The 14,078-nt window shown below is 33.4% G+C and overlaps 2 protein-coding genes across 14 annotated transcripts in view; one reads left to right on the top strand and one right to left on the bottom strand.

Annotated features, from left to right (window-relative positions):
* The window catches only part of SUPT3H (SPT3 homolog, SAGA and STAGA complex component), a 469,967-nt gene that overhangs the window by 400,199 nt on the left and 55,690 nt on the right, over positions 1-14,078 (bottom strand). The window lies entirely within an intron of this gene.
* The window catches only part of RUNX2 (RUNX family transcription factor 2), a 191,491-nt gene continuing 184,985 nt past the window's right edge, over positions 7,573-14,078 (top strand). For both annotated transcript variants that reach the window (XM_024212812.3, XM_024212811.3), the window contains exons 1-2: positions 7,573-7,654; positions 7,855-7,976. In XM_024212812.3, the coding sequence (XP_024068580.1) occupies positions 7,919-7,976 (58 nt within the window). In that variant the 5' untranslated portion in view covers positions 7,573-7,654; positions 7,855-7,918. The remainder of the gene's footprint in view (positions 7,655-7,854; positions 7,977-14,078) is intronic.

Raw genomic sequence — 14,078 nt, 5'->3', positions numbered from 1 at the left:
CCCCCAATACAACCAATGAAATTGTTGTATGCCAATTTGTGTGGTGATTTGCTGAGTTACCTCTACTATCACAATGGTCTAGGACCAGTGGCTCTCAAACTTTTGTACTGGTGACCCCTTTCACATAGCAAGCTTCTGAGTGTGACCCCCCCTTATAAATTAAAAACACTTTTTAATATATTTACCACCATTATAAATGCTGGATGCAAAGCAGGGTTTGGGGTGGCGCTGACAGCTCGCGATCCCTCCCCCATGTAATAACCTCACGACCCCCTGAGGGGTCCTGACCCCCAGTTTGAGAATCCCTGGTCTAGGACTCTTGGTTAGACATAGATACATGCTTTCCTGTCACATGGGTATAATCTGTAAAGGTAAAATGGCTGAGAACTTAAAAATTAGATGGTTACAGACCACGAGTCCCAGTGACAACTGAACCTAGTGATATTCTGAACAAAAAGAGCTCTCAGCTACGCTTGTAGCCGTTTCCATTGCTTCACAGTGACTCTCATATTCTAGGCTTTAAAGTGATAATCCTAGAATTTTAGAGTGTCTCACACACACACACACAGATTATTGACTGCCTTGCACTCTGATTGGATGACCAACACCTAATCAGAATACAAGGATTCATATACAATGAAGGCCTACAAACCATGGTTTTTCCCCATGCCCTAAAGAAAACTAATGCGCGTGCCCGCACACACATGCTATATATATATATATATATCCAGAAAGTGGAACCATAAAGTACGTGGTGACTATCCCTAATTGCTCAAATCACTTGCTTTTTATTGCATACTATCCTGCCCTCATTTCCATTTTTGTTTTAGTCTTTTGTTTCATGGTGGTAGGTTTTTATTGCAAGCTCCTCAGGGCACTGACTTTGCCGTCTTAGTTTGTAAAATCCCCTGGCACAATAGTGAGATGCAAAATTAACTAATAAAAAATAATAATAATAAATAATAATGTGTGGCTGAGAACTAACTACACACGGATTATGCCTGTTACTCTGGGAACTGCAGAACAAGAATAAACTGTACAAGTACGTATACACAACTATAAAGCATCCCTGCACTCTGAATAGTTCATGTTATTCCATCTCAGTTATATATTAAAATTTCTCTGGGGTATTTTAAAAACATCTGTTCTGAAAGATACCATATAAGTACTGTTTACTCAAAAATCCTACAGGGTGCAACCCTTGTAAACTGTAATTAAATATATATTTTAAATATGTATTATCGAGCCAATTGTCTAGGTAGATATTTAGAATATTTAATACTTTATATATAAAAATACTGTAGAGTAGTTACTGTATAAATCAAGTGGCGATTTTAACTTCAAATGTTTAATATCTTAGCAATTTAAAAACGCATTTAACTTTTATTAGGCTCATTGAACAAATTTAATGTCTCAAATATTCATCCTTTCAGACTTATGAAAGCACAGAAGCATCTGAAACTGGTATAATTTTAAATCCAGAAGCAACATTTTATCATTGAACTATGCCCCGGAAAACAGTGGCTTAACATGAAAACAGGGACACCAACGCTAAGCAGTATGAATGCTCCGCTATAATGTTTTTAAAAAACTTGTCTCCTAATCTTGATTGAGGTTTGAAAGGAGAAAGCCTGTCGTTTTCCAGTGTAAATGTTGTGCAAAAGCTTTACAAATACAGATTTAAATCTGCTATTGCCATTACTAAAATAAATGAAAAATCTATAAGCAGCAATGAAACTGGCATGCAAATAAAGGAACTGTCAAGACATATATTGCCTAAAAATAAGCTTACAATAACTATTTTAAAGGCTGTGTGTGGTCTTACCCATATATTTTGGCAAGATGCACTTTCTGCAACCACAGCTAGATTCATCCAAAAGCAGTGGCACTGGAGAGTCTCTGTCTCACCTGTCAAAGTTGAAGAACGTTGTTCAGCAGACCACCATGAGTCCATGGATAGGATCCATAGCACTACAGCAGCTGTTCTTGATAAGTGTTTAACTATAGGGGAAAATACTTTAAAAAAAATCTTTCATAAGAGGATCACCCTTAGTACACATGTATTTAAAAACAATGAGAAACAAGGACTCTGTCATTTCTAAAATAAAACTCTCTGGACATTCATGCCATTTTAGCATAAATGTTCTAACAGGTATTACTATGCATTAAAAAAAACTGTTTTAATAAATAATGATTTAAAATATTACATTTACACAGCAAGTGTACAATATTGTATTTACCTCATAAATTAGCCAAAGCATACTAAATATCTATTAGATCTTATCAAACTTGTCTGCAGTCAAATAAAACCTCATTAAGTTAGTCTGTCTTCAGACATGAAAAGTAAATAAATAAATAAATGTTTTCTTGTTCTTAAACAACCTCTTCCTGTCAAACCACAAATAGGTTAAGTATTTAGCCTCATCTCTTCTTTTGGGAGGGAGGTGGTGTAGGTTGCTTGGGTATGGTAAAAGGAAGGTAAATTCAAGGTACAAGTAAGACCAACAAGAAAAAAATATATAAAGAAAGTTGCCAATCTCATACCATATGAGAATATAGAATGAATAGCCCCAAAAGCTAGCAAAAAGAACCTATCAAACTATGCATATAAAAATAGCAACTTCAACACCAATTAGCAGCATACAAGCATTAATTTCCAGAGAGGTGACTATTTTTCTAAAAATAGTCACTGCTTTAACTACTGAGATCTCCAGTAGTTTGATTAGTGGTAGAAGTGTATCCTATAAGCAAAAAAGGCTTTAGACAGATTACTTTCACTTTTCCCTAGATATATTTAGTGTACTAACTAGCATAGTTAGGATATTATTTTTCTTTGGTTTTGTCAGTAGCATGTTTGAAATAAATTTTATTAAGTGGTAGTGTATGTAACATTGCATTGTGGGTAGCAGTTTCCTGCCTTAACCTAGCCACATCCTCAGCTGTTATATGAGACAAGTTTCCCATATTTTCTGCAAGTTGTTTTTTTTTTTTTTTTTTTTTTTTTTTTTTAAAAGAAAACAGACTGGAGAAAATACAAAAAGATTATAATGTTTTTAAACAGCAACTATTGGTTGCTTACTGGACTATATTTAACTAGAACGGAATTCTTGCTTGCTGTACAGACTAAGAAATAAATATATGGAAAACAGAGGAACACCAATGATAATCAGAAAAATAATTGCGCAATAATGTACAAAAGCAGCAGTCAATAAGATATATTTGGCTTCTAAAATGCAGAAGCTTGTTCAAGGCCTGGATAGCGGACAGAGTTTTTCCATTATTGTTGTTGAAATGGGCATTATGTAATTTTTTTTCTGCATAATGACAAATGAGGGTTAATAATCCAAGGCAATATGAAACAATTATGTTAATTACTAGTAAATTAATCATTGATTAACAGAGAATTACTCTCATCTCAATCTATAGCAAGGATTTCTGTTTTAGGTTTAAACAGACCTTTAACAGTAAGAGTCCAAAGAGAAGAAATCAGACAACCAGTATTTGCTTACAACAGAAGAAAAGATATAATTTTTCACACAGAACCACAGACAATCAGCTTCATACCATTTATAGTTAAAATAATACTCAGGAGAAAATGGGGGGTTGACAATGTATATACAGAAAGGTAATCATAAAAAATTAGGCATTTATTTGTTCAATACCCCGACAGTATTTTAGCAACAATGTCTATGAAAAGAAATATAAGTTGGCATAAAGAAGTATTTTTATTTAATACTATTCTTCTGCTAAATAGAAGGCGAGGTCTGTTATAATAGGTTAACATACGTGATACTGAATCTACTTCAGGCAACTGGAACAATGTTGGAAGTTTAAAATCCAAATATACACTAGTCTATACAATGAAGTTTTTACAAAATGTGTAAATACTGTAATTACACATTTACACAGGAATAAAACACTAAATAAAGTAAAATGCAGCACCACTGAGAAAGCTATAATCAAAATGAGAATGATTTCTCTATGGATTTGTGAAATGTAGATGCCAAGCAGAGTGGCTTCATGCCGTCAGAAACAGGAAAATGCAGCACTGTTTGAGATAGACCTAAAGCAGCAATATCTGTGGGTTTGACGCATCTGAAGAAGTAGCATAAGGATATGCCACATTATAGAAGTCTGTCTTATACTTCTGGGAGACATAAAAGATAAGGAATAATCTATTCCTTTTAAAAAAAATAGGTGGGAGATTCTTCTCTCATAACAAGTTGAACATAACATAAAAACAAACTTTTAAAGTACCAATATACTCTCTACAGTGTATCCTATAGTTTATATGCTATATAAAGTATGAGTCACAAAAAGGAAAATGTTTGGAAATATAAAGCAAGGCTTACAGGTTTTCAAAACAAATTTCCTAAAAGATAAAGGATATGGTGGCATAAGTTTTGTGTTGAAATTGATTTTAATTTCAAAATGAGACTTAATTTGTCATCAAAGAACAAGTCCATAATTTACAGAGCAAATTCTTTAGCCTGATACTTATAAGTGTAATTATATCAGTGGCTTAAAGTAACCTCTATAGAATTTTTAAGTTAACTTTGCTTTCTATAGTCCTGTCTTTTAAACAAAAGTCTTAAGTATAAGCCTGCAATCAAGAGACTTGTTTACACAGTGACTTTTCAGAATTAATATATTTTCTTCATCACAGTAAAAGTCTAAGCTATTTTTGAAGAAACAAGTTGGTAGGTATTATATCTGTACATGTTTTTGCTTCAGAAAATCTCTCATAATTAAAAAGATTACTAAAATAACAAGGAAACATTTCTAACAGTGAGAAAATAAATTTAAATTCTAAATGAATATAGAAAATGCCTAAAACTACACTTCAATCCCACTTTGGTATCAATGTGTTTCTACAGTTCGATGATCTTCACCCTGCCAAAGGGAGAATTTATTGTAGTGATCTTAATCTTGATATCAGAGATTAATAAAGTAGCCTGTCGCTGCTCAAAAGACCATCTCATTTACGTACGTCCTGAAAGGGAAAGTTGGTGGAATATATTGAAGCAATGCAAGTCCAGGCAATCAAGAAAATTCATCTTGGATCAGTTTTATTTCAATGTACCGAGTTCAGAGATCCAGTTCTCTGTGGTGAGTACAATTTTCAGTTATTAAAGAAATGAATAGTAATGAATGTTGGGGCTTCTGTCTTTTAGAATTATAAAGATTGGGCTTAAATATGGGACAATATAAGAGTTTGCCTCCAACAGTAAAGTTATCTATAAGAACTGAATATACTTACCATAATACAATATCTGATACTTTTTCAATGTGTAAACGTATTTGCTGAGATATCTGTACTTACAATTTGAAATTCCACAAATTATAGGGACAAAAACCTCCAAATGCTTTTATTACACTAAAAGTTGATTAGACTTCTAATTCACACATGTGCTTTCTTTATATAACAGAATTAGTGCTCTATTTCATCATTTTTATGCCTTTAACTGCTCTCTCAGTGATGGCACTATCATACAATGAAAATATTTAGGGATACAAGAAACCCACCTTTAAAGGAACAGGTGGGTTTTTTGTTTGGTTGGGTTGGTTTTGGTTGTGGTTTTTTTTTTTTTAAGTTCTACATATATCAGTTTATTCACTGCCTAGTAGGCTCTCATTTTAAGGAACAGTCCTAGAAATTTGGTAACCTCTATAGAACAGGGAAAGTGTTGAATTGAAGACAATATAGTTTACATTCCAATACACATTATGCTGAGATGTTCAGAAACAGGATTGGTTTTATGTTTCTCTGATAAGTATCTGCCAAAGAAAAGTTTTACTGAAATACTCCTTTCCCATCTCCTCTCTCCCCACTCCATCGAACCACACAAAATAGGGAGAACCTGATCTCCACCCACCCTTCAACTGATTAGTTTCACACCACTTCTAGTCAATTGCTTCTTGCAGAAGCAGGGGAAGAGATAAAGGGGAAAAGGAGTGAGGGAAGCCAACTGCCAGAGACATGCTTATGAGGAGTTTTACAAATAAATGATGAAAAAATGCTTAGAAAATTTTAGGTCTGTATTTCTTTTCTGCCATTCTTCTGCCTCCCCCAACCAAAAAAAAAATGGAATTATAAAATACAGTGCTTATACTATACAATCATACTAACAAGAAAATGAGTTCTACAAAAATACATGTCCAGAGGGGGCAAAAATAAGATAGTTTCTTAAAGATGTTTCCAATTTTCTTCTGAATCTGAGTGAGCAAATCAAGACTACTGAACACATTATTCCCTACTACACACAGCATTTTGCAATTTATTTCAAAGCTTCTATTATAAACAAAAAATATTGTTTTTGTTAACACAGTGTCCTGATATAGTAAAAGCTTTTATTACACAAAGTTAAAGTTATAATCTGTTAAGTATATAAAAATAGATAATATATATGCATATGTTAAGTGTTTAAGCCTTACATATGCATCAAAATTATGTTTCATTTTCAAAGTAAGCACTAACATTAACTGCTGAATAAAACTATTAACAGTATCCCTCAAAAAGTATAAGACAATACTGTTTCTCTGAAACACTAGAATTACAATAAGCAATTGACGTTAGCAATCAAAATTCCACAACCAGTACAATCCATACTGTTCGGTAACTTCTATATTAAATCGTTAAAGTATTTTTATTCAAAAAGCATAATTTATAATACAGTACTCAAAGTAGTTACAATATACAAATGACAGATTCGGCAAAAAAGCCAAGACTGATATATAATTGCACTTAATTTTCATTATATAAAGCTGCCAGCTAATCTTGAAGGTACATAAGCAAGACAGACATGATTTAAGATTTGTAAAGGAATCCCCAGACTAACGCTTCTATGACAGCCAATTACAGTACAAAACACAGCCCCAACAAGCAGTCTGCTACCAGACCTTAGGAAAGGTAAAGTTTCTTACAATGAGTTACAGATTCACAAGTATAGGAAGACAAGAAGAAAAAGAAAAACAGAAGGAATCCAGCCACCCAGCAAATATGAAGCAGACCCAAGATTGTGATACAATCCAAATCGTAAATTATTGTAAATCAGCACTGTTGTTCAGAATTTCACACAGCCACTTGCGCCAATTTTGCTTACTTTTCCACAGACACAATAATGAACAAGACAAAGAACGAAAGGGGGTGAAAAAAAAAAGGGGGGGGGGGAGCCTGCACTGAGAGTACAAATAAAGTTCTGCTGTCCATATGCTTTAACTGTACAGGAGTTTGGGCTCTTTCAGCATTTTGTACTCTCTCCAAATCCTCATGAGTCACAAAAATTAAAAAGCTATATCCTTCTGGATGCCAGGAAGGGCCTTGCCACAGGCCTTTTGTCAAAATAAAATTTAAAAAAAAAAAAGAAAGAAAGAGAGAAAGAAAAGCCACAGTGGTAGGCAGTCCCACTTTACTTTGAGGACTGTGATGTCACAAACCACATGATTCTGTCTCTCCAGTAACAGTGCTTGCAAAAAAAAAGGAGTTTTAAAGCTTTTGCTTTTTTGGATTATGTGAATGCTTCATTCGCCTCACAAACAACCACAGAACCACAAGTGCGGTGCAAACTTTCTCGAGGAGGATAGCAAGAAGCCTCTGGTTTTTAAATGGTTAATCTCCGCAGGTCACTACCAGCCACTGAGACCAACAAAGTCAGTAAGTGCTCTCTAACCACAGTATATGCAGTAATAGTAGGTCCTTCAAATATTTGCTCATTCTCTTTTTGTTTTGTTTCCTTGCTTTTCACATTATCGGTGCTACACAATTTTTTGACAGAAAAAAACAAATCCAGAGTTTATGCACTCCAGGCACACTGTAATACTAAAACTAGGTTTGGGTATGGTTTGTATTTTCAGTTTAAAGCTTCAATCAGTATTTGCACCAGAAGATACAAGTTGTGTGTGAAAACAGAGAAGGACTATGGCATCAAACAGTCTGTTCAGCTCAGTGACACCATGTCAGCAAAACTTCTTTTGGGGTAAGTATTACAATGTTTGTTTAATTCTATGAATGGTCATTGATTGTCATCAAAACAAAAACCTGTTAAATAGTATTTTTTGTGTTTAAAGTTCAATACTTGGGTATAGTCATGAAAAAAGAGGTTCCCATAAATAACGTATGCAGATTTAAGAACTACTTTGTTAACTGACAAACTAGGCAAAGTAAAGTCGCTATACTATACTCCAGTGTTTGACAGCAGGTGTGCTGTCACCTAGGTGAGTCAATGTTTCCAGTTACATACATTTAGCAAAGTAAGATACTGCTCTGAAAAAGGTAAAAAGCTTATTAAAATTAAAGTATTAAATGAATACAATCAACAATATCACAGAAGACAGCCAGGTGAAGAACCTGGGAAGAAAATGTGACATTTTATAGAGCTCCAGCATCTTTGCAATAGACAAATGAACTACTGACTTAACACTGCTAGTTCTCTGTATCTGAAGAAAATTAATAAAATGTAGGACTTAGCAACCTCTCCTACATAACTGCCCTACCATTGTCTTAGATGTTTTATAAACTAAGAAAATTCATTTAGTATATATACACTAAAGTATTCAGTGCTAATCCACAGCCAACCCCAAAATCTGTTCATTTGTTTCCACACTTTCACAGCAAAGCATGCATTACAATGCATCTGCTCTTTAAAAACAGTTTTTCTAATTACATTTGAGTCATGAATTAACTGAGATCGTTTTTCCATAAAAACTATTCATCTGTGAAAATAAAGCAAAATGTGGATGAAATTCAATTTGATATGTAGTAGCATTTTTATAGCAGCTCTGTATAATAGAATGTTGCCAAATATCAGCATGGATATTCAAAACTGTAAATAGGTTTTAAAATGTCTTCATGAAATCATATAATTAATTATACATGTGTATATTTACATACATGTCCATATAGAGAGTACACATACACTGTAAAGCGATACTGCCAACATCTCTTTAATTTTAAACCTTCCTGCCTGACCTGCTTTTAAAATCAATATAAATACATTTTAAATCTCTATTAAATTAATGACCATTAAATAAAACTGAATGAGACTGAATAACTTTTTCTGATTTCTATAAAATTCAGAATGCAGCTGAGCTTTAGTTGAAAGAATGACAGTAAAATGCCGAACTGTGTTAATATTTGATCAATCATCAGATATTTTTTCACTGAAACATTTATTGAGACAGGTCAATAAAACTATCTGAATTATCTGAAAGACCACCACAAGAAAAGCATATGAAAACTTACAAGATTTTCTTAATGCTGTCCATCATGCTGAAACTATGTTGGGGCTGTAGCTAACTCTTTACCTCCCCTCCCCCCCCCACACTTTAAAGAACAAAAAAGATGCTAGAAATGCTTTCAGCACATACAATATAAGCTTAATCTAGGTGTAACTAGCTGATGGTTGGAGTTCCCTTTACCCCTCCTACTTCACACGTTTCAACTGGCTAGTAGTTAAGCACATGAATGTACTGTAAGTCTGTGAGCACAATCAGACATGAAGAAAGTTCTTACTTAAGGAATAGAGTGACTTTTTTTCATTTATGATATACAAAGGCATTGATACTACTACATAGTGCTACTTCTCAGTACTAGCTGTCTGAACACGGTCATGCTGAGGTATACTTCACATAGTACTGAGGTAAAACATGGACACAAAAAATAGGCAGCATTTCTACTAAAACTGCTGTCTTAATGAAGCACAGCCAAAGTGTAGCCAGACCACATTATCCCAGTGTTTACAACAGGAAATACAGTTTACATGTATAGGGACTTTCTTTTGCTTTTACTTCCAAAAGAGATTAGGAGAAATTTTGTTGGCTAAAATTATCATAACATGCAGTGGTGACTGCTTAATTCATCTACTCTTGGTCATTCTTTAAGCTACTGAATAGTGTTGCAACATGCTTCCAAATTCTGCATGTGTATGTAAGGTTGGACAAGTACATGTGTCCTTTGAGGCAAACTACAATGAATTTCTAAAGTAAAAGTAGAATGTCTCTAACTTTATATTTAACCTTAGAAAATAAGAATAGAAGCTACAAGATCCAAGTTACTCATCCATTGTTTCCAAACTAACAAAATGGTATGGCTGTGTATCAGAATGCATAATTCAACTATCATCTTCATTATAGTCAGGTCCTGCATTTAGTCTCCTCCCATTCTGTTCTACAATTTATTCCTATTGGGCCTGTTAAATATGATGATTTTTTTTCTTAAGAACTGACTTGTGAAACTAATGATGACTGATGGTAGGGCCAGGAAAGTGGAGTGCAACACACTTCTGATCTGTTTATCAATAAAGTTTAGCAGTATCTCTGCAAATTTTTATTTCACCTGATGCAGGGGATCTTCTGCAACTTCAAAAGGCATATGTTCCTACTTCATCTAATAAATTCTGAATTATCCAGAAACTGTGTTCTGGGCTCATACTACTTTTGTACAGCACAGGTACACTGAGAGCTAAATCCAAGTTTGGACTGTGTTCTGCCTGTGTATACTTACACTCTGACTCTTTTACATTTAAACCTATTAATTTTGAGTTTGCCAAGACAGTTATATTTTTGTACTTATGTTTAAACTACAGCAACAATAAATTGCTCAGAATAAATTATAAACAACCAATAAACATCAAATTGTTGAAAAACATCCGGTAGGCATGATTTACACAGGATCTTCCAGATCATGTAGTACTTCTCAAATACATACCATATCAGTTATAAACAACAGGAACCACATTCTGCACTGATATATGTTCTGTGCATCCTTTTTGGCTTCAGTGAATTTGCCCAGAGTTTAAATCAGACAAAAATTTGGCCAATACTTTAATCTAACTTTTTGTAATTGACCATGGTAGATGGATATAGTAAGTGAATATGAAACTTATCAGGCTTATAACAAAAAGTTGTACCACTTATATCAAGATACTACTCAATGACATGTATACTATTTTAAAAAAAAAAAAACTTTCAAGAACTGATTATGAGCTGCTCTAACACTTTGTAACAAATTTAATTTGGCATTTATATCAAAGTAGACAATTTAGAAGAGGATCCAAAATATAGAAATTCAGAAATCAGAAAGCTATATATTTCTGTGGACTAAAAGAAGAAAGCATCTATAAATCCCACCTCTAGATTTCATAATCATAAAAATATGAACTCAACCAATTTTAATCATTACTTTTCTTTGTATTAAAATATAAAGCAAAGTGCTCATAATATAAAGTATAATATGAAACACCATTAAGAGATGACTATTCTCATTCACATTAAGAATGGATCTCTGCCACTACAGCTTGTAAGCGTATGAAACACATGAAATATACATGACTACACTGTATTTTTAAATGGTTTGTACAGAACAAAATATATTTATTCCTTTAATTACCGCCTTTGAACTAACCACTGATCGTTTGGATTGTTCAATCAGCATTGCTGATGTAAAATTCACTAAGATAGAAATGTTCCAGTTTGTTAACAGAACACTGAATTATCTGATGGTTAAATAAACTAGGGAGGAAAAAAAACACCCTAACTCATTAGAGGCACTAAGATTTTATCAAGCATACAGGATTAATCTTTATTGAATAGAACCATTCACAAATCAAACCTTACTCTACTTCAATACTTTCATAGAGCGCTAATCAATTACAAACCTTTTCTAGTGATTCAAAATCCATGTGCTTTTAATTTTATACACTGGTGGTCTAAAATATAGTACTGAGGCCGAGCTAAGTCATTCTGTATTGCAACTTAGCTTTTTTCAATAAATATTCATCTAGAGGTTTTCTTAGAGAGAACTGCTCATATGAAGACTGTGGTAATATTTTTATACTGTACCTCCTTGTTGAAGCAGAAGGTTAGGGGTTACCTAAATACCTCAACTGTATATACAAAAAAAGGAAAAGGTAAGTATTCACATGAAAAATCCAAAGGGACTATATTATTTATTTTTGCATTTCCTATGATTAATGATGCACCAGTGCATACTTGAAAACTCAAGTCAAAATAGGGTAACACCTCAAATTCTTTTACAAACTGTACAAATATCAAACTTCCATGCTGTATTAACTACTCTACCAGAAATATTTAAAGACTTTACCACCCCCACATTAATAGTATAACAATAATACTGCAAGTCCTCCCAAACTGTGTGACTTCTTGGTGGTGGTCTGACTAATATTAACCTTAAAATGTATTTAAGAGAATAAAAATACTATTCCTTATTTTTTATTTATTTTTCTATCTGATTAGCTTTTAGAACAACATCCAGTTTAGTACTTCTTATGGCTAGTATATGTTCAAAACCGTCTAAACCAGTAATGGAGACAAACATCATTTATGCTTTCAGGTATACATGGAAAAGAAATCAATATGCAAAATATTCTTGCAAAGAGGGCTGAAACTATACACTGCAGCTGGTTCCTACCTTCACGTAAAAGCTACATTATAAATGTGTTTAATGACCTGTCATACATTATGTAATACCCCCATGTCCAACAGACTTCAGTGGAAGTTAAAGAATACAAGGCAGGGCAGAAGTAGGCCATGCTGGTTGGATTACAGCAGTGCAGAGCACCCACAGTTCTCAGCTTCAGCTACCATGAAAGTCAACAGGCGCTGTGGGTGCTCAGCACCTCTGAAAATCAGGCCATATGTATGTTTTACTCTATGTACCTAATAAAATTCAACACTATGTATTGTAGGTGATGGAGTTGTCAGTTAATAAGTGTTACAATAAACTGCCACATTTAGTATTCCCTGGAGTACAAAATATTTTAATTAAGAGGGGCCTCAAGATAAACAGCAAAAACCTGAAGCATTTTAGGTTTAAACTTGAAATACTGAAAGAATCAAATTTGCCCATAGTTTAACTGCAGTATTCAATTGTAATTAAAAAAAAAAAAAAACCAAAGATTAATTTAGATTACTCAAGAGGAATAAACATCAAGCAGATTCATATTATGTTGATAAATGTATTTCAATCTCAAAAAAATAAATTAAGAAACCTTACACTATCTTCAAAGGGGTTTTCCTTGTAAATTTTGCCAGGCTTAAGAGTTGACCACAAGTTTTTGTGCATGTACAGCAGACATCCACAAAGTGCACCAGACATCAACCCTCTCCACCATAGGACTCCAACAAGAAACTACTGTTATCTTGCATTGCATTTTGCTTATATTATTTACAATAACATCAGTGTTTATAGTCTCTTTCTCTCTCTTTCAAACTCCTCTCTGCAGGCTTATGGGGAACGGAATGGGGTAGGGGTGCATCTTTTGCTCTCAGGTGTTTGTTTTTAAGTTAATAAAGTTTAAATCTAAGAGCATGTTTCCTTTCATAAACAGGCTCTCCTCTACAAATAAATAGAAGACTTATCGCTTAATATGTTGAAAAACACACCCTAAAGAGAATATTTTAAAGATGAGCACAGGGACAAAATATCACTTTAAACTTGAGTTACTGTATCATAAAACAGTTCAACACTTCCAATAAAAAAGTCCATTATTCATGCATCTGTTTCCTGTATTTTTTTATTCTGCTTGTTAGCATGCAGTGTACTGATCTAGCCTTCCTCATGTAGCTATAAGTTTCCTATTTAATGTATAAACTTGTTTCCAGGCGGGGGAAAAGGTTTAATATTGATTCACTGACTGCTAAAATCATTTTAAATTGGTCCAATTAAATCACTGAGTGACTTATTCAATATTTCTTTAAAATATTCTAATTTACTACAAATATTTTTTTAAATTTTATTACTGTAAAACAGCAAGTCTAAGTACGTTGTTCGCTTTTCTTTATATAAGCAAGTACTTTAAAAATTCAGACATTTTCACATAACATTTACTGTATTCTCAGCAGTTTATTTCAGGAGTATTTTCTCATCTCTTTTAATAAAACAACCTTTATTATAACAGTGAAGGTTAAAACCATTATTTCCTCTGCTGTCTGGTTTTCAAGAAATGTTACATTCATTAAAGTCAGGCAGTCCCAGAATTAACAATAAGTTTTAACTTTTAACATGTTATAGCTAAAAACCCTGTGGCAAAGAACTTTTGGCAGGTAGTCAATTCAACAGG

Source organism: Terrapene carolina, unplaced genomic scaffold (genome assembly GCF_002925995.2).
Source record: "Terrapene carolina triunguis isolate 2854851 unplaced genomic scaffold, T_m_triunguis-2.0 Scaffold42, whole genome shotgun sequence".
NCBI lineage: Eukaryota > Metazoa > Chordata > Testudines > Emydidae > Terrapene > Terrapene triunguis.
This window is presented reverse-complemented; position numbering and strand designations above follow the sequence as displayed.